The 26,525-nt window shown below is 36.9% G+C and overlaps 1 protein-coding gene across 1 annotated transcript; it reads left to right on the forward strand.

Annotated features, from left to right (window-relative positions):
• The first annotated feature begins 18,160 nt into the window (after nucleotides 1–18,160).
• LOC131332100 (GATA transcription factor 26-like) lies at nucleotides 18,161–26,083 on the forward strand. The gene is made up of 8 exons (XM_058366167.1): nucleotides 18,161–18,672; nucleotides 20,550–20,918; nucleotides 21,360–21,795; nucleotides 22,683–22,749; nucleotides 23,150–23,253; nucleotides 23,784–23,970; nucleotides 24,068–24,188; nucleotides 25,521–26,083. The coding sequence occupies exons 1-8, from the start codon at nucleotides 18,633–18,635 to the stop codon at nucleotides 25,823–25,825; spliced, it is 1,629 nt and encodes a 542-aa protein (XP_058222150.1). The 5' UTR covers nucleotides 18,161–18,632; the 3' UTR covers nucleotides 25,826–26,083.
• The last annotated feature ends 442 nt before the right edge of the window (nucleotides 26,084–26,525 follow it).

Below are 26,525 nucleotides of genomic sequence, written 5' to 3' on the forward strand. Positions count from 1 at the left end.
ATCGAAAGAAAAGAGTAGCAGCGGGGTGGACATTATCCTTTGTTGGATTGACTAGATGTGCACATGGAGAGGGTTAAACAAGCAGGGATGGAAAATGACACCCATCTGTGTGCTCTCTTTCCCTAACCACAACCAATAGCAAGTTTGGATGGCCCCAAAGAGCCATTTGGCCATTAGGAAAAGCAAGAAAATTTTGCCCATTAGGAAAAAAGCAAGAAAATGGAATAAACCCCGAAATGGTATGGCATATTAGGATGTTGGAATAACACTGATAAAGGAGAAGAATATGTTCAAAATTGTATGGCATATAGGGAAAAGGAGATAACATTGATAAGGATCAACACTCGGTTCAAAACCAACCACCCAAAGAAGAGATGGAATTATTACTTGGGACAAAATGAGATGACGCATATTAGATGTTAAACACGTTTAAGCCGTTAGAGGGAGGGGTAATCTTATTAGTCGGGTCATCAATACGCTTCCTCACATGTTAGCCAAACTCAACTGTATAAGCGGGCAAAACACGTGCTAGTATTTTATAATTATTAGGTATGCGATGAGTTTCGAACCAGATCAATTGTCTACTATGATATCATATTGGATGATAACTATCAACTCGTCTAAAAGTTTAAACTGTTACAGAATTGTGTAATTTTATTATGGGAAAAAAACCGAAATGGTCCCTGTAGTTAAATATTTGTGTCAACTTGGTCCCTGTAGTTGTAATTGGCTCGATTTATACTCTGTACTTTTCATTTTGTTCCAATTTGGTCCAATTCCTAACTGCCGTTAGTCCGCCGTTAATCCTTTTAAATAAAGACAAAAATAAGCCAATAAAGACAAAATTAAACCAATAAGCCAATTTTTTCGTCTTTATTCAAAAAAATTGAATTTCAATGGTAATCTTTTACTTTTTAGGTTCTTCTCATCATGACGAAGCAATAATCCCGAAAAAAATTGACAAAAAAACTAACAAATGCGAAAAAAAATTGAATAAGGACAAAAAAATAAGCCACTTGGCTTATTTAGCCGAATAACCCCTAAGTTTATGTAATATTCTAACTTTTGGACATGGTTCTTTATCATGTTGTAACTTTTGGATCTATATCATGTTGTGACTTTTGGACATGGTTCTATATGCATTTTCAGTATTATGCACAAAAAAAAAGGCATCTCAGCATTTGTCCACAAGTTGAACAGGTAAACATCACTAGTGGTTATGTTGTCTCATGGCTGATCATGAAAATGCTGAATTAGAGGGCAACTTTTTGCAGAAAACTATAACCAAATTTCATTTCAGGTGTCTCCTTATCAATGGAGAATGAAAGAATAAGCTATGTTTTGATTCAGAGGTATATTAGGTAGGCCTGTGCAAAAAAACCGTCCACCCGCGGACCCGACCTGACCCGAAGGGTCCCGGGTAGGATCGAACATGTGCTTCAGATGGGTACGAGTTCATTTTCTGTTAAAAATCAGATTTTGGTTTGGGGTGCGGGTTGGTGCGTTTCTTACCCGACCCGACCAATTCTTAAAGATTAATTTGGTTTTTTGTCAAACCTGACCCGACATAAAGAATCGGGCTCGCGGAATGTTCTTACCCCTTTTCGGTTTCGGTTTACGAGCCTAAAACATTTGTTACCCGCCATGTCGGGTCGGGGTCGAGTTCGGGGGTCAAACCAGACCGTCCGACCCGTGCACACCCTTAATATTAGGGCAAGAGGGGAATGAGAGAATTATTGTTTTAAACCCCCAAAAAAGGGGCCATTTGATTTTGCAGTTAAAAAGACTAACGGCGGACTAACGGCGGTTAGTAATTGGACCAAGTTGGAACAAAATGGAAAGTACAGAGTGTAAATGGAGCCAATTACAACCACATGGACTAAGTTGACACAAACACTTAACTATAGGGACTATTTCAGTTTTTTCCCCTTTTATTATTTAGCTAAGATATACTATAATCAATAAAGCTATGAGTACATATGAGAATGTACATATGTACGTATGAGTTTTGTGGAGCCCACCACGGGTCCCACAAAAATGATTCTAAATTTGCAATGATGAAACTACTTAACTGCTTGGTTTTGTCCCTATGCATTCCGGAAAAATCCTTACCGATATCGGATTGAGCTGATTTTTTACAGGGCTTCATAAAAAATATTCTAAAAATAATGGGCGGTTCGGATCATTTTTTGTAGGACCCCAAGTAGACTCCACAAAATCCATTTGTACATGATATGTACAATACATATGTACCTATACCAGTACTCTAACAGAAAGTCTACTCACACATACAATCTGTGCACAGATTTTGTTGTGGGGCCCACCACGGATTCCACAAAATCATCCGAGCCGTTCATTAAATGTAAAACAATTTTTCAAAGGTCTCCGTGAAAAATAATCTTAATCCGATACCTATAGATGCTCGATCCAATCATATAACTTTTCATTATCCGGAAATCTGAATGAAAAGTTAGATGGTTGGATGAAGCACCTATAGGTATTGGATTGAGCTTATTTTTACGGGGACCCTTGAAAAAATGTTTTACATTTAATGAACGGCTCGGATGATTTGTGTGGGACCCGTGGTAGCCCCACAACGAAATCTGTGCACAATCTATGCACAGATTGCTGTGTGTGTAGCGCAGTTCGTACTCTAATAGTGGAACTTGAACTACCTAAAGGATCCATTGGAATTTGTGGCAAAAACCGAGGCCCCACGAGAGAGAATTATGATGCGGTCCTTTGGATTTACATCTGAGACAAAGTCCAATGCATAGGTTCTATCAACTGCATCAAATTAACTACGAAATAGTAATAACCTATTCTCCTAGTGGAGTGACTAGGCTTCTTGTTGGTTTGAGTACTTCAACTAGTAACCAATTAAAGATAGGCAAACATAATCCAGAGTGAAAAAAACAACTTAAATTTCTTTCAAAACTGTATTTTTTTTCAAGAGTAAGGGAGTTTGTATATAATATGAATCTACATCAAGGTGGATGTTTGACAAAATTATATCCACATACTTAGCCGATCAAAAGAGTAAATTCTGAATAGTTTAGCACCATTTGATTAAAAAAAAAAAGTACTATAATACTATACAAACATGTTAAAAAGTAAAAACTGTGTCGGTACCGGTATGTACCATTTAGAACCTTGTAAACTAGGGAGAGCATCATAAGGGTGAAGATAGCCTCCACTTGCTAGACCTAGGTCCTTGATTGATTTCAGAGGATGGGATGGTGAGATAATTTGTATAATTTGCTTTTGTGTTAGCTATGGAGATATGTGAAGAAAAGTTTGTTTTATTCAAGTCAGTGCTTTGTCATGGCCTAATACTTGCAAATAGGCTTTTAGACTGCCCAATTAAACTTTTAAACTTTAGCTTACTCCGTATCATGTTGCCAAGATTTCTTAGCTTTTCTGGCACAGCCATATGGAGAATAAGGGGAATTAAAGGCATCAATATAGGGCTCACACAAACCTGGTGTGGGTGGATTGGAGTGAGCAGATGATGATTCAAAGAGGAAAAATACATTTTTTTAAAATAAAGAAGCAGGATAAAGAGGGTTATATGTAAGTGTTCTAAAAAAAAGGAATTAATTGGTCAGCGATTAATCACTAGCGGGGCTTATCTGACTAGATCCAACTAATTGCTATGAGCCGATTAATCACCAACTACTAATTTTCTATGCGTCGATTACTAGGTCTCGAAGTTCGAAGGTAACCAACCATCCGACTAGTATCTAGCGACTTTTAAAATATTAGGTGGGCTTGGAATCCAGCGGACAAGTGCCGAACGAGAGTAGTAGGGACGGATGTCTAGTCCACAGATATTGCATCCACCTCCATCTCTCGGCCCCTCAATGCATAAATGACACCACAAATACTTCTAACTAATTTTGGCACCCATTTTCATCTGACCAGAGGTTGGTCCTACTCAACTTGAGCAGCATTTTACGTCAAAATCAAGATCACTTTTTTTGTTTTTGGTTTAGCTACGAAGAGTGTCTGGATGAACTTATGTGCACCTCGATAGAATTAATCTCCAGTTCGGTTAAGAAAGATCATCCACACAGAACTAGAAAATTCACGAGAGAAACTCACGGATGCTCTTGATGAGAATTCGACTAGAGACTTGGCACTTACAAGGCACTTATCTTCTCCTTTCTATCACTTGAGCTAATCCTTTGAGTTCATCATCATGATCACTTGGAATCTTTGTTACATAAATAGTACGTACTCATTCTAAAGAGGTATGGCCTGAGGTAGACTAGGTCCTTTTTTTTCCCTGTTTAAGGAATTGCGGTCCTAGCATCCCTTTTTAGGGTGGTATTTGGTTGGGATTTTTGGCTACTTTGGAATTATAATTGTGTACGAGCGTGTCAGAAAAGACTTGTAATTATTCTTTTCAGATTTAACTTATAAAAGCCAAACTTAATCAAGCTTTTGTGTGGTCAGTTCAATTATCTCAATGAAGAGGATTTTTCCTTTGAAGTATTAAAACAGCACAACGATTCATTAGAAATTCAACAATCAAAGAGAAACAAGATGCCTTGATAAACTCAAAACAACTTGCTTTCCAAATGATTCTCCAACTTCGAAAAAACAAGAATAGATTACAATGTGACTACTACAAACTACTTCTGACTATTTTGAACCAAGTCTAAGTCCTAATTTACTGTCCATGGACAAACCAAGCATAGCATAACTGTTTGTTGATGATTTGTCTGGGGTTTTTTCCTTCTACAATTTCTTCTATTTACAAGCAAACTCTTGGGTCTTTTTAACTGCTTCCAATCTCCTGCCAAGTTGTCTTCGAAGGCTTTCTTCTTTTGAATTCAAATTTTTCCTCCAAAGTTCTTCAGCATTTACTTGAACTCTTTTAGTAGCAGACCAGCTTCTCCATGATCTCCACTCTTTCTGATCCCATCATGGTTGGTTCGGGTAGTTTTTTCGCACACATCCCAACTCCCTTGATCGTGTCCTTTAAGCATAATTGCCCATTCATGTTTCCTTAAAACGTCAACATTTGTCTCTCTTACTTCGAATTGGATAGTTACTTCTTTTTATTCATTTCTTGAGTGACACCTGGCAATGACTGCTTTTACCCACAAAACGACAATGGGTTAGTCAAAACGTCACCGTTTTTTTAAGTGCATGATTCCATGCATTCCAATCTATACGTGTTCTGTTTTGTTCAATGCAAATGGCCACTTATCACTTTCTAATTGGGCCGATAAATTCCTCATGCAAACAGGTGGTCCAAACTTGTGTATGATCAATGCAATCTATTTCAAATCTATTTTCAATCAATCTGATAATAGTCCCCTATCTATTTTGGGTTATGTTTGGGCGGCATCTCTTTCCAATCTCATATCTTTGTTTATTCATGGTTCTATCACCTGAGTCTCAGTCATATTTTGGACAAGTGTGTGTGCGCAGGGATTTTAGCCAAAATACTTTAAATAGAATGAGTGGTTTCAATTATATTTTTGGGATACAAAACGAGCCTAGAGCGAATCTATTATGGTTTGTACAGATTTTTTATTTGTACCAGTAGCAAGGGCTCTTTGGGTTACTATTTACTATTGTCTTCTATCACAACAAAGGGGGAAAAGGGAGAGAATAGAAGTGAGTGAATCCAAAATACTTTAGCTTAGAAAAGCATAATATACATCTCTACCTGTCTGCCAATTTCTACCTGTCTGCATAATATTATTATTAAAATGAGCTTATAATATACAGTTTCGAGTACCTGTGCTAATGGGTGGTTGGACTGGCATGAACCATGATGCAACAAAAAGCTGAAAAAATGGGTTTGGTCAGCTGGATGTACTAATTAATCGAACTGACGCAGAATTTTAACTTTAATTGGTTCAAAGATCTTACAGATGTAGGTATTTAATTTTTGGAATCAGCATGGACTGGACCGTCCAATTAGCCCATTTGTGGGCCCTTCCCTCCAGAGCCCATAATTATTCAAAATCGTCTGTATTCTAGAGCTAATCGAGAACATTAGTCACATCAAGAATCATGTTAATCAGATATCGTTTGATATCATTTCAGCACATATTTTTGTTAGAACATAACTAGATTAAAATACCGAATCAGAACCATTTAACACATATATCTCGAGACAAATACATGTCGGAATTATATTAACTGGTTTCCGATCAACCTAGTTTTGACGTGGTTAATATGCGATCGGCAAGTTCTAAATCGTGAACGGTTTGGATCATCAAAATGGGTCCGAGAAGGCGCACAAATGGGCCAACTCGAAGGTCTAATCCATTTTCTCTTTATTTAAAATGTGGATAAAATGATCTTTATTTTATTTTATTTTAATCTTTTTACTGTCGAACTTGTGTAATGTTTATAGTAACCTCTTACTTTCTCATGAACTTGTGGCCATCTATTTATAATTATATATTAACCATGTGGATCCCTCTTCCAAAAATCTCTATGTTATAAGTTTGTGTCCTTTTTCTAGTTGCACGATGCGATATAAAATCTATGTTATAACCAATTCATTTGTTACATCGTGAGACAAAGAAAAAGACTTGAAACAAGCCATAAATTGATACATAGGACCTCTCCTTCAATTAATTAATTACTCTCCCATCCAAGTTTGAAGGAACGATCATAACTCTTTTAGTCTTTTTACATTGTGGCCCTAGGCATGAAAATGCCATTTTAGGAGATCAATTTATGCAAGTGGAATGCGAGCCCTCTGGGACGGCTCTATGCTCCCATGCATTTGGGTGAGGTTCAAGTCTCATACACCCGATTCCTCTTCGCCTTTAGCTCCAAACATTTGGGCCGGAAATCAATTTCCAAGATCAAAAGAATAAAGGAAAGAAAAAATATTTCGATTGATCTAGTGTTGAAGTTGAGCTAAGAGCTTCAAGTGGGAATTACCTGGCCAGCTTTGAGCAAGAAAGTGGTATGTAGATTTATGGCTTGTCTGTTTCGCCATTTTATTTTGGTTGCTCAAGTAGTTTGACAAGTTATATAAAGCCCCCAAAATTTGGTTTGTAAATTAAAAGAATTTTGTAAAAATATGGACTAAACCAAAACTTTTCGAATCAAAAGGACTGGGTTTAGTACTTCAATTTGATTTTTACAACTCAAACGGTCGATAACACTTCCGATTTAAAAGTAGAGTACAAGATTAACGAACTACAAATTACAAAGCCGACATCAGTACTGGTACATCCATGGCTCCACTATTTCTGCAAAACCTACATACTCTATGGAAGCATCGTTGGGAAGTTTTTCTCCATGGCGTGGAATGTCAGGACAACGTAGTACCGTGAGTGACAATACTCAGTGAAATAAGGAAAACTACCCGATACCCATAGCATGGCTGATGACACACATAGGAAGTGGTAAATCAAATAAGTTTGAAAATCAACACATTTCGTCCCTAAATATTAGTCCAATATTCCATTTTGACATATCCATTGGTAAGTGTCTATTTTGAAAAGTTAATGGGGTAAAAATTTGTATAATTATCATTTTGTCATTTTGAAAACTACTTAATGGGTAAATAAAAAGGATAATTTTGAAAAGTGGAGTAAAAGTTTATGTAAAAGGGGTAATGATGATATCTCATTAATAAATTTAAATTACAAAGCTGGACACTTAAAAGGACACGGAGGGAATAAGAGTTTGTATAGTGCATACATCATTTCAATCTCAACCAATCAAAATGGTGCAACAAATTGAACGTCAAGAGTGTATCAACACATAGGCCAAACCACAGGGGTGTGAGTGAAGTACTTTGTCCTATATTTCAAACCAACTACCATAATGGCATAATCAAAGCATATTACGCAAGTAAGTTGATGTTTTAGCCAAACAAATTGTACTTGCTTCAAGTTTCGTTTACTTAAAGTAATAAGCAAATAAGGTAGGGAACGAAATGGGCCCCATCACCAATTGTTACCATCCAATCTATTCATCGTCAAACTTGTGAGTCTATGGCACAATTGTCATTATCAGAAGTTTTGTGCATTTGCTAAAATTATTTAGGTCAGTAATCATGACTTGGCAATTTCAACCGAATGACTAAGAAATACTAATCGGAACTTTGAATTAGAAGTTGAATGCGAAGTTATAATGCGTGTGCCGTGTGCGCATGCATAAGTGACAGCAAGAGCAAAAGCGTCTTCCAAGAATATCTAAAACTACTGATATTCACGAGAATGAAAATTAAGCGCAAAAGCATAGAATGATAATTGAGAGCGAGAGCGAATGGTCCTACTCGAGAATTATGCGACCTAGATTGGGAGGGCAACTTGGAATGAACTTTGAATTCAATTCTCCTTAGGAGTTGCACTAGAGGAGGGAAATTCCTTACCCAAATTCAACCTCCCACCGCTTCATTTTACAACTAATAATTCCACCCCTTGGTGGAATATTGTGGACTTCCTTACCCAAAGATTAGTTTAGCTTCTAAAAAATTTTGTTTTCTTGATCAAATTGTACATGTTACTTGCCAAAAGAAAGGGTTCGACATGCCTCTCATTGCATTGGAACATATACATGAACATTCTGAGTGAGATAATGCTATGGTGTCTACCCTCCATTTGGGAATACCGTAATTTTTGACATAACTGGACCATTACAAGCATAATCAAGGCTAGTGATATGTATAACCAAGACCTTACAAAGGCATAATCCCCCAAATCCCCAGAATTGATAGACACTGTAGCATTTCCCTTCTGAGTATAGTTTTTAATGGGAAATGATATTGGCACTCCAAAAATTGATGCAAGCACTCCAAAATCAGTGTAACTCCAAAGCCACTTTCCTTTGTTTTTTTGGAGTGTCTGCATCAATTTTTGGAATGCCAATATCATTTCCCTTTTTAATCAAAATAGTACAAGCATTAGATACATCGGGGTTGTGCAGCTATGATCCGTTGATTCACAAGCCTAGACCATTCATATGTACAACTTAGGTTTAACAAGGAGTGCTACAATAGATTACCTAGCACCATGACTTCTTATTTCTTATCATTCTCAAACATTGTGCATAGATCGATTTCGGACACGAACAACTCACGTGGCTGATTTTCATATTGAACTCCTACAACGGGACCCGTTCCTTGTGAGAAGTTTGTGCAGTTATAGTGTCTGACCTTAACGTTGTTTTTTATTATCAATAAGGCAATAACCACAAACAAACAGAGAAACACTTACACATACTCATAAGGTATGTTGGGTCCACAAACACTGCAAACATCCGGTATGTGAGACTCACATCTTTGTGAGTGTGTGTTTGTGTAATTAATTTTATTTATGGTTCTAGATTTTTTGCTTTTTTATGATAGCATAACTTTGACATCACATCAACTTGTGTTTAGCATATCGAAAATGTCATCCAAGTAACTTCTTGCTCCTCCGATACCTACTTGTTTGGTTTGGGATTTGGGATTTCAGACTCTCTCTACACACGGTTTTCAATAAATTTTCTCTTAATCATTACTCACATTTCTCTCTCTATCTCTCTTCATTCAAAATCAAAAATCCAAATACCAAAACGAACAAGCCCAATATTGATTTGGACATGTGTATAACGACCCACGCCAGCTAATTTGCTAATTTTTTGCCGAACTACGTAATTCAAAAAATTAACCTCAAATTATATATACAATAATTTGTCACATGTCATGGTATATCACATTCATAACCCACGTCTCACCAGGACTAATTTCCCAAAGATGGGCTCTCACAAACACATGTCTCGGAACTTGAACGGTTGGAAGAAACACATATTTTTAGTCAATTAACAAAAAAAACGATTGAGATCTTCCAATGAATTTTTTTATTACCGAAACCAATAGTCATCTTAAGGATGTAAAACCAAAATTAGGGTTTGGTGCTATAAATCAACATTTTGGTATCTTATGTTAGCACAACAATTAGATAGGAGTATTTAAATGTATTGTGACAACAAGATAGTAACATGCATGTCTAAAATGTAGGGTTGTTGAAGGATTGTTTAGGCATTTTACAATACCACTTTGACAAAAAGGATAGAGGGTATTTTGGACATTCCATCTTGCTTTATTTATGCATAGAAAGTTTGAGATTTGCATTCTAATTGATTGTACCGGAGTTTAGATCTTTCTGTCCTAATAAAGACATCTTACGATCGGTTTCATTTATACTATATAAATAAAGAAAATGCACAAATGGGAATTGAATCCCACCGTGACTCATCACTTCACTCTAATAATGCACCTTAATTACCTCTCAGCCATACACGTGGCAGATAAATACCTTAATACTAAAATCATGATCTTCACCGGTTACATATATCAAAACTATCGAATATTAAAAAGAATTTTTTTCCTAAATAAAAATGCTTATTGTCTTATACAGTATCTTATTCATGTTTCCGAGTAATGGATGAATTCCTCAATACTGAATTTTTTGTTGTTGTTGATGTTTTTCTAAAAAAGATTTCTTGCTAATTTAAATAATTTTCACACTCCTTTTGTATCCTCATGCACTCGGTTTTTTTTTTTTTTTGGTTATTACTCAAGTGAAATTACTAAACTTGTTGTGCGGCAGGCCCCTAAAGGACCCAACCGCAACCCGGCAATCGTTGATAGCCATGATATTGGTAAAAAACAATAAACCAAACATACTCGAAACAAATAGAGAAACCAAACAAAACAAATAAGAGACACCAAGATATGAGTATGACTATAGGTACATATGCATTGTACATACCATGTACATATAGATTTTGTGGGGCTCACCTCTGGTCTTAAAAAAATGATCCGAACCGCCCATTATTTTTAGAATATTTTTTTTATAGAGCCCTATAAAAAATCAATTCAATCCGACATCCATAAGGATTTTTCCGGAATGCGTAGGGACAAAATTGAACAGTTAAGTATTTTCGCCCTTAGAAATTCCATAAAAATCCTTACCGATATCTGATTGAGCTAATTTTTTACGGAGCTTCATAAAAAAATATTTTAAAAATAATGGGCGGTTCGAATAATTTTTTTGAAACCCAAGATGAGCTCCACAAAACTCATATGTACATTATATGTACATTCTCATATATACCCATAGCTTTATTGCTTGTACTAAACCAAAACAGTTGAGCTTAAATTGCTCCACTGGCATGGATTAGATCCTCTTACAGCCTAGTCTTCTTGGGGTCCACAAATTCTTATTTCTCATAATCTTCATAGTAAAAACACTATTAGTAACCTACCATCAGGAACCACACCCTAATGCAGTTGGTTGTCTATCACTCTCCTCCTTTAGGAGGCGGAGGTTCGAGCCCCCTTCGTGGGCAGTTTGGGGTCAGGGTTATGAACAGTCCATGCACCCCTCTTGAGTCCAACATATTTCTGAACAGGAGTTGAACTCATAAATTTCAAATTTTCGATACGCTTAATAAAATGGACAACTTTGATACGATGATGAAGTTGACAAAAGTATAAAAGGATTTCTGAACAGGACTTGGACCCATAAATTCAATTTTTCGATACGCTGAATAAAATGGACAACTTTGATACGATGATGAAGTTGACAAAAGTATAAAAGGTAGGAGTACTGCGCATTGCAAATTGAGTATAATACAAAAGAGGGGGAAAAAAAAAGGTGGTAATTTAGGCGCCGTTTCGTTATTTCTTACATATTGTATAGTTATTATTTATTTATTTATTTCATTGAAATAAATAAAATGAGTCATATGATGGTTTGATTACTCCACCAACTAAATAAAGCAAATAAGAAAATCATTTTATCTACTAACCTCTGTTTATTTTGTGTTTTTCTTAGTACTCCAGCCAGTCTCTTGAATCATTGACCCATGGCTACAGAACAAATTTAAAAAGTCCATCAATACGTGAAGCCCACCCACTGGATGATGCCTATAGCCGTCCAATTTTGAAACCCTCCCTTGTTTTCTCTCTCTCTCTCTCTCTCTCTCTCTCTCTCTCTCTCTCTCTCTCATTTGGGGTGGCTTTGCCAAAGCATTCTAACCCGTTCGCCTAAATAAGCCAAGTGGCTTATTTTTTTGTCTTTATTCAAATTTTTTTCGTATTTGTTAGTTTTTCATCAATTTTTTAGAAAGTATTGCATTGTCATGACAAGAGAAATTTAAAAAGTAAAAAATTTCAATCGAAACTTATTTTTTTTGAATAAAGAATAAAATAAGCCAATAAGTCAATTTTTTCATCTTTATTCAAAAAAAATTGGATTTCGATCATAATTTTTTATTTTTTAAATTCCTCTCATCATGACGATGCAATAATTCCCAAAAAATTAACGAAAAACTAAAAAATACGAAAAAAAATTGAACAAAGACAAAAAAAATAAGCCCCTTGGCTTATTAAGCCGAACGGGATTAATTGATGTGAAAACTTAAAACTATTCTTTTGTAGGACTTGATTAGAGAGGACAAAGACTTGAGTTAATTTAATATTTATTACCGTCTCAACGAATAACATATCGCCTTAAAATGGACGGCAAGTAAAATTTTAAAAACAAATATTCATTCTTTTAAGACAGATGTGATGTACTCGTGAACTATCAACTTTAACACTACTGCTTAGTTTTTGCGAAACTATGCCTTGTGCTTTTTACAATTTCAAAAAGAATTTTTTTTTAAATTTTCCTTAGATTCTTTATACTTCTAACATTTCTCTCTCTATCTTTCTCCATTTATTATCCCTATTATTTTTCAAAAAAAAATTCAAACGCCAATCCAAACATAGCATTAATATTTCGGCTATTCTTATACTTATAACGAATCCAATCAATCTAATAAATTAAAACTTGACCCTCTTTAATCTCAAAGTGAGCAATTTGGCTTGGATCGTCTTGCCGCACTACAGTGAAGGGGTGCACCACAACATCCCTGACCCAACTAATTTGAAACCCAAGGCCAGGGCTCTTCTTGAGGCCGTCTCTAGTGGTGCATTTTGACAACATGATCCACCTATAGCTAAGAATATCCCCATTGTAATAAGTAAATGAATGTGAATAAGTAAATTTAACAATAATGCTCAAAAAATACCTCATATTATAATAAGCAAAGTTACAAATTTTTTAGTAAATAACCAAATTTCACTCATTCTATAACCAAACTTAACAACTTTTACCAATAACCAAACTTAACAACTTTTATCAATAACCAAACTCAATAACCAAATTCAAAACTCAATAACTCAAAAACACCCCACATTGAAATCGTTTCATCAAGACGAATAATTTGATGTGGTCAAATGCATTATTAGAATTCGTTTGCGATTGGACAAATATGCATTGTGTATTGTGGGGTTTTTTTTTTGTTAGGGATGTAAAAATAACCAATGTGGAGGTTGAGGTTATTAAGTTTGATTATGAACTAAATGGATAATTAAATACTGACGTGACACATTTTGATTATTGATTTTGATTATTACCATTGCGGATGCTCTAATGAGGAGGAACTCCATGACCACAAATACTTTGCACAATTACACATATGAATGTGTGGAGTCCACATACAATAACGGTGTTGTGTGTGGGCTCCTCACACTTGTACGAGTATATGTTTAAATGTGGATGCACGATTTGCGTGGTTGTAACACATTTTAAAAAAAAAAAAAATCTTACAGGTACTCGTATGTTGGACACCGCATATTGCATTGTGTGCACAGAACAAAAAATGTGATGAACTCCACACAATATGTGAGCGTATGTTAATGCTGTTAATATGGAATTTTCCTATTTGTTTTGAATCATGTACTATTTGATATCCTTTGCCTATATTTACAAAATCTTGTTATTAATAGTACTATATTAATTGCATTTGTAGAAGAGTCGTTCAACAATTACAACTGTTGATTCCAAATTGGTCACAGCCCATATAAAAGTTTCAACTAGAAAAATCCAAGGTCAGTGCATGACACATCATGCTGGGACCCACATGCAATTGGGCCAGATAAGGGCTGTGGGTGTGGCCGTGACAATAATTTGCTCCACGGGCATGTGACTCTAGATCAGTTCTTTTTACCCAACACCTCAATAGATAATAAACAAAAATATTTATCAGCATCAAGCCACCACATAAGCGCAAGAATATGTAATGATATATTTCTTTCCCTGTTTTTTTTGTTGTGTTCTCTGGCTAATGACTAAGGGCTTTACTATTTTAAACCAGCAATATTTTGGATTTCTAATGGGTTCTAAATAAAACCATGTATATCTAGCCAAAAAAAATGTCTGTAGTCAACTGGATATATATCTTTGCTTATCCCTTAAGTCCATTAGTATGTTAATTACACTTCTAAGTTCTAGCACCTTCAAGTTTCAAGAAATTCTACTTTAGTCATTCTACATCCATTGAGTTTCGATTTATGTAGCACTGCAATGTAGACCTAGCTTGCATCTAAATGATTGCCAAACGTTTGTAATGCAATGTCACAACCTTTTTAAGGGAAGACAAAGAAAGTTCTTTTTTTCTTTCATATGTCTTCTGTCACATTTGCTCTGTAAATCACCATCTTCCACATCGTTTTGCAACCGTTCCACACAATCAAAAACCACCGTTCACCATTTTCTTATACTCCTCACATCACCATAACACCCCCAACAAACCACCCCAAATGCACTTTGTACCTTGTCACACACGCAGGGAGGCAACCGACATGTGGTGGTCAACCGACATGTCAAAGAGAGGCAAATACTCACCCAAAGAAAAAAGAATGTGTATGGGTCGATATAATATAGGACGTGATAATGAAAAGGAAAAACTAAAAGGTGAGCCTATCATCCACCAAAGTTTTTTAAGCCTATCATCCATCAAAGTTGCTTACCGTTGACAGCCTCAGACCACCCAACCACCATTAACACACACACACACACACACACACACACAGAGAGAGAGACCATGGAGTTGTGATGGTCGACTGACATGTCAAAGAGAGGCAACTACTTACCCAAAGAAAAAAGAGTGATGTGTATGGATCGATATAGTATATGACGTGATAATGAAAAGGAAAAACTAAAAGGTGAGCCTATATTATCCACCAAAGTTGTTTACCATTGACGGCCTCCGCCTCCGACCACCTAGCCACCCTTAACAATCTGCAAACCACTTCAAAACGAATCCTACTCAATGCACACTTATGCAATGTAAAATCTTGTATCTTGTCTAGAAACGGTTACAGTCTATATGACTATATGTGTGGACACCCCGCTTTTTGAGATGGTTTTGAAAATTGCACATGACACCCATTGCAACGTGTCTAATTTTGAAAGTGCCCATTACGCAGCACTTTATTCATTCGTGAGTCGCCACTTAGTTTTAGAAAAACTAAGAAAACATAAAAACAAATATTCTTTTTAGGGTCCAAAACCTAAAGTACGGAAGGGAAGGTAGTAGGCACCCCTTTCTGTTCAACCAAATGGTTGGCCTCTATTACTTTGATTTACGGGTTTAGAAAATAGCTTTACATTCTTAAAAGAATACGCAAATAATAGATAAATACGGGATAGAGAATGGGGAAGAACAAATGCCATTTCTCGATGAGAGATGGCTCTGGAAATTTAAAAGATCACTGCAGCCACATTATTGAAGAGCAAGTCATGTGTCTATTTAAACAAATAATCCCATGGCCATGACTATGAAGCAGCGGCCGTGTGACCATTATTACAACCAGACTTATGAAAGAAAGAACATCATGATAACAAAAGATTCAAAGGATATTAATAATGCAATTCGGAGGATTGAGTGGTCATTCCAACTTTGTTTCCTTGGCTAGTTAGCAAGTGTTGAAATGCGGATTCCACTCGATAAAACTTGAGGATGTACTTCGGCCTTTCTGAGTATAAAAAAGTACGAGTGTGAGTGTATGAAGGAAGTTGAGAGGATCAGAGAGAGGGCTTGTAATAGTCCCACATTGGGGGTATATTGAAAAGTAATTCGATATATAAGATAATACGAGCAGCTACTGTATAACTTGAGGTTAACCTTTTGAGCCACGTAGTAGGCGAAAGGTAAAATAGGTCAACTGGCGTGGGTCATGACAGGTGGTATCAGAGCCGACACCAACCGGAAGTGTGAGGTAGGTCCCGCGAGAAGACGTGCTTGGGTAGGCTCGACATGTGAGGAGCTTAAGGGCTTGGGTGGGTCCCACATGAGAGGAGCTTGAGGTGTTTGTCGTGCTTAGGCGGGTCCCACATGAGAGGAGCTTAAAGTGCTTTTCGTGCTTAGGCAGGGCTTGTCTCACATCGATTGGTGGGTGAAAGTGATGGACCTTGGGGTGCAATAAGGACGTTGCAATCCTAAGTGGGGGAGACTATAACAATCCCACATCGGTGGTATATCAAAAAGTAATTCAATATATAAGATAACGCGAGCATCTACTGTATAACTTGAGGTTAACCTTTTGAGTCACGTAGTAGGCGAAAGGTAAAGCAGGTCAGCTGAAGCAGGTCATGACAAAGCTCTTAGGAGAATTTTCATGTTTGTGAAGGAGAGAGCCTTTCGTATTTATAGGAGAGGTGGAACGTGGCAAAAATGGGTAACCACGCTCTTGGGAATCAATTAGGTTCAATCAGGCTAAAAATCGAAGGAATATCCTGGATTTTGGGGGGAGCGCACTAATCACACGATTTGTGGTACTTTAATTGGCTTGCAGTCTTTTTGATACTGCCTAGTCGCACGTGGGAAAAGAGAGAGATGGCCATGTCGCACGTGTTCAAATGATAGAATGGTCGTTCGAATGGTTGAGCGGTCCTGGTTAAGAAGAGACGACCTTGATTGTATGCTTGTATTGGGAGGATTCTTTATGCCTCAGAATTGACTAGGTCACCTTTTGGCTTTGCCTGAGTGATGCTTGATTGTTAAGGACTAGCTTCATCATTGGATTCCAAGGGGGAAACTTAGTTAAATTACGTAGCCAAAATGGTGTGTCTTGGGCATGTAATGTGATGCTATTTCTTAGTGCAATTAGAAGACCCTTTATTTCCAAGCTTTGCCTTTCGTAGGTACCCACCTCGACAATGCACAAACGAATTTTTGTGAACTATTTAGAAACCAACGATGGAGGCCACTACCTCTTCTCAAAAGGATCTAAAATCTTGGTTCAAAATGGGCAACATTTTGTTTTCTCACATGATAGCTCAACTAGGTTTGGCGTCATAAGATCTCTAATTGAAGGACCTTTCTGATGCAAAGACAATGTTCTTCGAGTTAGGCATGCAAGAGGGCGGATATTGGATCCATACTGAATACTCAAAAAATTAGTGTAACTGAATATGCCCCAATAGCTATCGGGGATGGGACAAGTTGCGCCATAACTGAACCACGTGGGTTCAGGCATTCCCCGAATTTAACAAATAACAATGGGTTCGAAAGGATTGAAATAGTTTAAAATGAAAAATCAGACCAAGCAATGCAGTTCACAAATTGACCATCAATTACAAGGTTGGAGATGATAAATTTGGAAATTTGGAAAAAGCTAGTAAAGACTATAATAGATCTGAAGTTGACTTATTGAATTGGGATAGCATACGTACTTGGGAATTTATCTATGTTGTGAACGCCGACTTTTGGGCTTGCGAAGAAAATCGGAGAGGAGAGAGAAAAAAATCTCGCCAACGTCAAAAAGAGAAGAGGATAAATTTTCCTTCTATCTTTTGAAAACGTAGGTAGGGGGTTGCGACATGCGGGTTAAGAGTGAAAGTATGAAACTAAAGTGAAAACCCTAATTTGAAGTATCGGTTTAAATAGTATATCTACTTATTAAGGGTTGTTTTGTAATTTTAGAAGTTTGGTTCGGTTAGGTTCAGATAATAACTAATGCCACAACCGAACTAAATCTGATTGGTTATTCCTTGGCCTATACGATGATCGTATCCACGGGAAAAAAAAATGGTTATGGTTCGAGACAAAAAGAGCGGATCGATTTGGATACCCATCGGGGCGATGGGGATCCCAAAAAAAAAAAAAACTATGCAATATAACAGAAAAAAGAAAAAAAAACAAAAAAAACTATCCAGTGTCAACTATGGACGAAATTGGAATTTCCCTGAAGCTTGAAGGGTTAAAGTTTAATTAACCCAAATAAATGGGTTAAGTAAAATAATGAAAAGGAATTGAAGATTTAAATAACATCAAAATAAAGCAAAAGTAAGCTGAAACATTTACTTCTTATTATACAAAGAAGAAGAGGTCATACACAGCACAACCCCTTTCCCATTTCACCTTCCTTTCCCAACCATTTATATAGATTACTCCAATGGTCTTTTCTCTTTCCAATTGGATACAGATTCCGAACTGAGAACACATATCTCAATCCCCCTTTGTTCTTGTTGATTTTTGTTATTTTCAGTGGTTTTTCAAGGACTCCGAGATACAAAGTCTTGTGGGTCTTCCTGGGTTTTTGTTTTTTCTACAGAACTTTCTCAGTTTCTTGCAGAAAAACGCTTGCTTTACCCAGTAATAGATATTGGGTATAAAGGTTGCAGAGAATAATCGTAGTTTCTATTTTCTCTTCCTTTTTTTTCTGGGTAAAATTTTCTCAGGGAATTGTATTTTTTGCTCTTTTTCCTTCATTTCCTTTGGAATTTCTCGTTGGGAACTAAGGAAAAGAGTGAAATAGAGACATGGGAAAGCAGGGACCTTGCCATCACTGTGGTGTCGCAAGTGAGCTCTTGTTCCCTCAATAATCTCCCCTAATATTTTTTGAATATTCAAGAAAATTGGGCTCCTTTATGCTATTTGCATCATTTTTTTATCATCAAAATCACTGCTGATTGTTTTAGCTCCATGTTATGAATTGGTTCAGCTATAGAAAAGGATACCCATGTATTGGTTGACTTGTATAGTAGATTCCTTGTGCAAAGAAGAAAATAATGGAATCATATGTGTAGTTATGTATGCATTTTTGATTGGGTTGTAACAGAACCACAGGTTCCCTTGAATCTATGAAAATCAATGCTTATTTGAGTACGAGATTCGTTTTCTTGTTCGGAATTGGGTTGTCCTTTTTGTGTTCTTCATAGTTTCTAGGTTCTCCTTGGTTGTTTTGAATTCCCAATTGATTCTCTTTCACTATATGTTCTCTGCGAAATTTGGCCTGGAGTCCTATAGATGACTGACCAATTTCGCAGTCTATAAGTAGTTCACTTTGCTGTATCAGTTTCCTTGAATTTCTCTGTGTTAAAATGAAATTGGAGTTCACTTTGCTGTATCAGTTTCCTTTGATTCCTTTTTGGTGTCAAATTTTTGGCTCGTTTGGTTTCTGGCTATTGTGATAGTTCAAATTCATTTATAAATCTCCAGCTCGGTGTTAGTCTAACAACTATGCTCATGATCATTGTGAATTGATCTTGCAACCAATGAAAGTTATCCCTTTTCGGTCACATTCCTCCATCTTCTTCCACTGAGATTGTTATACTGCCTTTTGCGTCGAATCGTTCAGTTTAATTTCTCTTAGGAATTGAATTGTGTCTTTGTAGTTTGTACGACCTCAAATTCAGATATGAGCTTCAATTCCATTGCTTTGTCTGCATCCCTGTGCACCGTTTGGACATAAATCCACTCCTACTACCAGTCCATTGTTTATGCAATTCATTTGACTTCGAGTTCTTGTTAATAGACATTGTCTTTTTTGTCTATTAACTTGTGTAAATGTTAGTGTGATTTGGTTGAGAGTAGGTGTTATTTCATTTGCCATTTTTTGGTACATTTGAGCTTGCCCTCACCAAAAGCTCAAAGGTTTTTTTTTTTTTTTTGAACGGCAAAGCTCAAAGATATAATGACTAAGATCTAAGAATGCAAATGGTATAGGAAACGTCCTATGCTGTAGGTCTCTTGGGACGGTGATTCAAGTCTTAGACTCTCAGCTGAGTGCTGAACCACAGAAAGTAGGAAACCACAGTCCATTTTCTAAAACATTGTGGCTCTATTGTATCTTTAGCTTGAGAATCACACAGTTGCTTTCATTCTATCAGATGGACTTGACTACATCTTTGTTGTTTGCTAGCTTAATCTAAAGATCCCCTGTACCTTTACCTCCACCTTCTAATTTGTTTTCTTTCGAAAATGTATTCAATAGATTTTGACTTACGTTGTATAAGTGATGTAAGGGATAAGAGATTATTAGCAACTGAAATCGATCCAAAAAATTCAGTTTGAAGAAGGTATGTCCAAACCAGAAAATCCTTGCAAGTAGAGGTTTATAGGATGCAGTTCTTCTGGCCTTGTGTACTTGTGAAGTGCATTCATTTTTTTACATAGAAACGAGACCCCGGATTTGCATAGTAATGACATTTCCATGAGAGCCATATATGCATGCATGGGTGTGCGAGTGTGTACATAAATAAGTTTTGAAACTTCTATGTATCTTTGAGTTTCACACTTATTCCAAACGAGTGGATGCTTCTGTCATGTTTCTTGTTGTTTGACTGAATTTGACCTCAGATAAGTTGTTCCTTCTTTTTCTTTGATGCTTTTGTATCTTTCTTATGTTGCCATTCTTGTCCATTGACTTATTTCTAAACACTTGCATGGTGCTGTAGGCACTCCTCTTTGGCGTAATGGGCCCCCAGAGAAGCCAGTATTGTGTAATGCTTGTGGATCGCGGTGGAGAACAAAAGGAACACTTGTGAACTACACCCCTTTACATGCCAGGGCAGAACCTGATGAATTTGAGGATTACAAGTTTTCGAAAGTGAGGAGCATATCTATTAACAACAAAGAAGCTAAGGTGCTAAAAAGAAAACAAAACCATAACAATGCAGTAGTTGGAGTGGTTGACCCAGAATATACTCACGGTTTCCGGAAGGGTCTAGATGAAGATACCAGTAACCGGTCAAGTTCTGGCTCTGCTATATCTAACTCTGATAGCTGTGTACTGTTTGGTAGCGCTGATGCAAGTGATTTGACAGGTTGGTTTGCCTCTATATCTTCATGGTTTATGTTGGTTCCGTACGAAGTACAAACTCATTGTGAACTCTGCCGATATTGCTATTTTATAGATTGCAAATTTCCAATGAAAGGGTCATATTCCAGTTCAAATGGCAAATGCCCGTCAAAACAGAAATGCTATATTATCTGTTTTAGCAATGTCTCTCATCATGGCATGCCTGGCCCAATGCTAAACTTGTTTTGCAATGAAACCAAACAAATAGAAACCTATATTTCATCTTTATGTTTCTCAACGCCACCTTTAGTTGTTTCATAAATCGGGTGCTTTCTTTTTCCTTTAGTTTCATTCCCTAGACAATTTTGTTTGTTCCCCAACCGCAAGTATTTTCAGTCCCTTCTTAATTTGACAATTTTGTCATGATATGCTTGCATTAATGTCATTGATAATGATACATTTACAGATCCAGCTCATTCCGTTGTATGGGACACTATGGTACCATCAAGAAAGAGGACATGTGTCGGTCGTCCAAAGCCGTCTTCGGTGGAGAAGCTTACTAAAGATTTATGCACGATCTTACATGAACAAAGGTCCTCTCACTTCTCTGTATCTTCTGAAGAGGATTTGCTTTTTGAGAGCGACACACCTATGGTCTCTGTTGAGATAGGACATGGAAGCATTCTTATTCGACATCCGAGCTCTATAGCTAGGGAAGAGGAATCTGAAGCTAGCTCTCTTTCAGTTGAGAACAAAAGACACCCACGAAACGAGGCTTATTCACATTTTGCAGCCCTCCCCATTGATATATCTAAGAAAAAGGGTACTAACTTTTCAAGTCTGGGGATCGAAAAATGCAAGAAACATAATGGACAAGGGCTGCAACATATGCAGATTAAATGGTACTGCCTTTCTTCTAAGTTAACCATGAATTAGTCAAACTCCTCATCAGATATGAAGCTCATGGTACTGATTTTTCTGAGTGTGAGGCCTGAATCAAGGATCAACATTTTATTTCGATATGTTGTTTAGGCTAACCCTTGACAGAGTATAATGGAGAAAATGGATTCATGTAGCTGGACCCAATTGATTGGGACTTAAGGCTCAGTTTGGTTTGGTTTGGTTATGTTGTTTCAGCTAACTAGGAAAAAGAAACGTCTCAGAAACATCTTGAAAATGTAGCTGGAACGTAATGGGACTGGCTAAAGGATTTAGGAATGTATGGAGAGGTCATTGTTGGATATTTCTAATAGGTTTGGAAACAACTCAATGCTCTCGCATGTTTTGCAGAATTTTGAGATCTTTCAGTGTATTTGGTAAGTGTTAGTGGGGACATTGGTATTTCAGGGATTCTACTAATGTCTTTTTCAGTCTCCTAAGAAGGAGAAATATTTTGTCCATTTCAATGTATTCAAAACGAATTTTTTCACTTGGCCAAATTATGGAGGTCTCCATCACAATGATCTCCAATTGATTCGGTATGTGCTGCTACAAATACTGTTTTGTTCCCCAATGGGATTACAAGGTCTTAAATACATCTAAAAAAATTAATAGTGGATATTATACTGCCCCCCATCGACAGTCCATTTGAATTTATCTTTTTTGTGAGAGTAATGGTGTCGTGACGCGAACTCGTTATAAGGAGGGCAGAGTTCCACTTTACCTGGGTTACTAATTGCGTAACCCATCCATTCAAACTTTTGGCTACATGAAAATGTAATCACTTGTAACCTTTTCCTTCACTGATTAGATTTCTATTTATTTACTGAACTTCTTGTTGGAGTTGTAGGGACAAGGCTCAGCAAGAAAATTTACAGATCCATCATAGTTCTCCACTTCTTAATGTTGATCTAAAGGTCAGTTGTGTTCCTGTACATTTTTCCTCACATTATGTTTAGAAGCCATCTGAATGAAAATATGGTATCATCTAGTTTTGCACTAAAGGGCCTAATGTGGCCTCATTTGTCAAGCTAATTGAGGCAAAGATCTCGGCATCTGTGGAATGATTGTCATTTTGTGAAACTTGCGTTTTCTTTTGATATTATCAACTTTCCAGATTTTATTGTCTAATTCAAATTGCAAAAATGCTCCCTACTAATTTATTATGGTTTCTAGGATACGTAGGGTCTTAACTCCTCTGTAAAATTGTTTTTTGGAACCTGCAACACTCTTACTCAAAATTTGTTGCTGCTGTAAAAATATGTTCTCTCTGAAACTGTGCGGAGTGATCCTGATCACTTCCCATATCTGTTGCAGGATGTTCTCAACTTCGATCAGTTTTCCAGTAACCTGACGAATGAAGAGCAGCAACAGTTGCTGAAGTATCTCCCTTCTGTGGATACTGCCAGACTTCCTGATAGGTAGAGAGTCCTCAACGTCTAATTTTGACTCGAGTACCATCAACTGGATATTATATTCTTCTTATTTTACCCATCAAAAAGAGTGTTCAAGTTTAGATCAACTCTGAAGCAACTAATACTCCCTCTGCACTGTATAGTCTTTTTTGGCAGTCGTGCCTTTTGATCGGATTAACAAATAATGTACTTCAGTGAAAAAAAAAAAACCACTGAGCTAGTAGCCTGTCGTGTGAGCCTCCCACTGGGGGCCTGCTGTGCCAAAAGCAAGAGGCGCCCCGATAATTGCATCATGCCTGGGAATACTTGGACTATATGGGAATACTTGGACTATAGGGAAATAATGATTTTATATCATCTAAAATACAATAAAGTAGGAAAGATAATTTTTTAAGATATGCAGAATATTGGAAAACCAAGCTAGGGGACGGAGGTAGTGCGATTTTCTTAGTAGTAATGACTAACAATGCAAGGAAATCATTTGAATCCTTCATGGAAAATTCCATAAACTGAGATTTCTTTTGGTGATATCACAGCCTTAAAAGCATGTTTGCAAGCCCTCAATTCAAGGAGAACATATCCTCCTTCCAGAAGCTGCATGTGGAAGGGGTTTTTGATCTTTCTTTGTCAGAGGTGAAGCCTGAAGACTGTAGGACGTTGAAGAGGCTTACATTGGGCAATTTGAGAAAGTCAAAGTGGGTGGAACAATATAATCTGCTCAAGGTTTGAAATTCTTTGAGGAAAATGCATATTGTGGCATCATTTATTATTGGAAATGAGAGTTCATTTGTACAATGTTGATGTTCTATTCTGGCTGCAGGACCGAAAATGTAATAGTATTAATGAAGGTTCGGTAGTTCAATGTGGGCCTAATGCAATTGCAAATGGTAATTCAACCAATGTAAAGAGATTGCGTGATGGTCAACTTCAAAATTCTCCAGGTTAGCTCGTATGTGTCTTTAGTAGTCAATCATTGGATGCTCTATATGTTGTTTGACAATTCTGATGAAAAGGCCAAGGGTTGAACCGCAAAAAGGGGTATGAAGCAAAATACCAACAAGATTTAGCTTCTGTCATTTAAATAAGCAAGAAGGACCTAAAATACAAAAGAATCTTACACAAGTTTTAGGGGTTTCTGTAAACTTTCCCTAAAAATTTCCAGAAAATGAGGTTTACTGGAAAGATTCAAAGTTGGTGTGATGTGAGCCAAACTCAACACAAAATTTAAATTCTTGGGTAGACTAATTAGAAGTGTTGGTTTTGACTTGTGAGCAAGTGTCTAAGTTGTAGATTCATGTAAGGTGATTGAGTTTGCTGAGTTATCAACGTGATAAGTTAATGGCCTTCAATAACGAGAAGAAATGTTCTTTACAGATAGGACTATGTTACTCTCTTTAGTAGATACACCTAACTTGTTTGCATCCAGCACATACCACACCATATGGTTTTCCATGTTTTGAAATTACTATTCATTGATATCTGGGAATCCATGTATGAGAAGTTCGTATGAGATGTAAAACTACTCTCTTTCCAGTTGACTGCAATTTTTGCATAGATACCTATCTGACAATTGTGTGCACTGCCGTGTTATTATCTATCGGCTCATCATACTTGGAATTTCTTTCAAAATCATTTTAACAAGGAGGTCAAAATCTTTTTTATTTCCTCACTCATGGTCATGCATCAATAGCGTTCTCTTCTATGTCGGAAGGTTTACCGGGGGGGAGTGGCACGTGCCACCCCCAACCCCAGGTCAAAAGAAAAAAAAAAGTCATGTGTTGCAGAAAAAGAAACAGCGTTATTCTACAGAACACATGTATTTCTTTTCAGGCATTAAGTATGTTAACGAGTGATTAACCTATGGAAATATGTAGTTTGTTATGTATTATGAACTTTTATCCTTAGAACAGGTGTATTTTTGGGGGGTATTACGTATGTTAACAGATGATACCTAGGGAAATCAGATCAAGGACGTATCTGCAATTAGCATAGGGGGCTCTAGTGGATTGTCAATTCCAACCTTGTCGTTGTACAGATTTTATTGCACAAAGAAAGAATAATCAAAACTTAGGTGATGAGTTTACACCAGAAACTATGTTCAACTTTAAGTTTGAATTGGAGGGTTAAAAAGATTACCTGAATCCATAAACCTACAACTCCTCGGTATATTTAGATACAACCAACAAAGAAAACTCATGATTTTAACCCCAGCTTCATGCATGAGTCCTGTTTGCTTTTACTAAATATATTGAAAAACACCATGTATCTTTCAGGAGCAAAAACAACAATGAAGATCCCGAAAAGGGTTACGAAGGGTATCTATGAACACAAGGAACTCGTAGACAATGACAGCTGTTACATCAGTCCAGGAAGTCTATTTGCATTGCCTCCTGATAGTAGCTCCCTCATGTTGGACTCTTTCCAGTTTATGGATGAGAGTTCAGATCAAGATCTGCTGCTGAATGTGCCATCCAACTGCTCATTCCCCGAGGCGGAGCTCCTTCTCCCTGCTTCAAGCTTCCATGCCCAAGCAAGCACTAGTAGTAGCTCAGTACAACCACAACTTATTCGCCCCTGACGCTACTTTTTCCGCGTTATTTAGGTACTTAACTGCTAAAATTTGCTTGTTGGGGGTTATTTATTTTGAATACTAACGATTATGTGAATGAGGTCTGCTTTGAAGGTTGCATTTTCTTTTTGTTGGCCTATGTTGATCTTGGGGTGCTAAGGGATGAGCTTTTTGTATAGGTTGCACCAGATTGTAATATATTTTGAAATGCAGAAGAGGTGAAGTAAATGTGTTTATGTATTCAGCTTAGTTGTTGACTTGCAAAAATTTCTTTCAAATAACCCCTTCTGTTGGTTGTTGTGGTAATGAAATTCTCTTTTTTGGTCTCTCCAAAACAAAATACATCAAAACTTGTTGGAAGCATGTAAAGGAAATTGTAACAACTACTTTGATGACTTTAGATTGATAAGTTGACCAGGCCATAGCAACCTCCTCCGGGCATGACCATAAGAACTCTAAACCCGTGGTAAGTCTCGTAAGGGACTAATCATTTATAAATTTCTACCGCCCCACCAAGGGCTACTAGATCACAGCAGAAGAGCAAAGTTTGAGGGAACAATGGTCACCACTCGATGTTCAAAATAAAAATGGCACCACTCAAACCTTGGATTTCTTGACCACCAAACTACTTAGAGAATAAGCCGTGTACCACTAGGCAACCCTTGGTTGTCATATTTCAAGTTAATGTGATGTAATTTCAATATTGCTT

This window comes from Rhododendron vialii, chromosome 7a (assembly GCF_030253575.1).
Source record: "Rhododendron vialii isolate Sample 1 chromosome 7a, ASM3025357v1".
Lineage (NCBI taxonomy): Eukaryota > Viridiplantae > Streptophyta > Magnoliopsida > Ericales > Ericaceae > Rhododendron > Rhododendron vialii.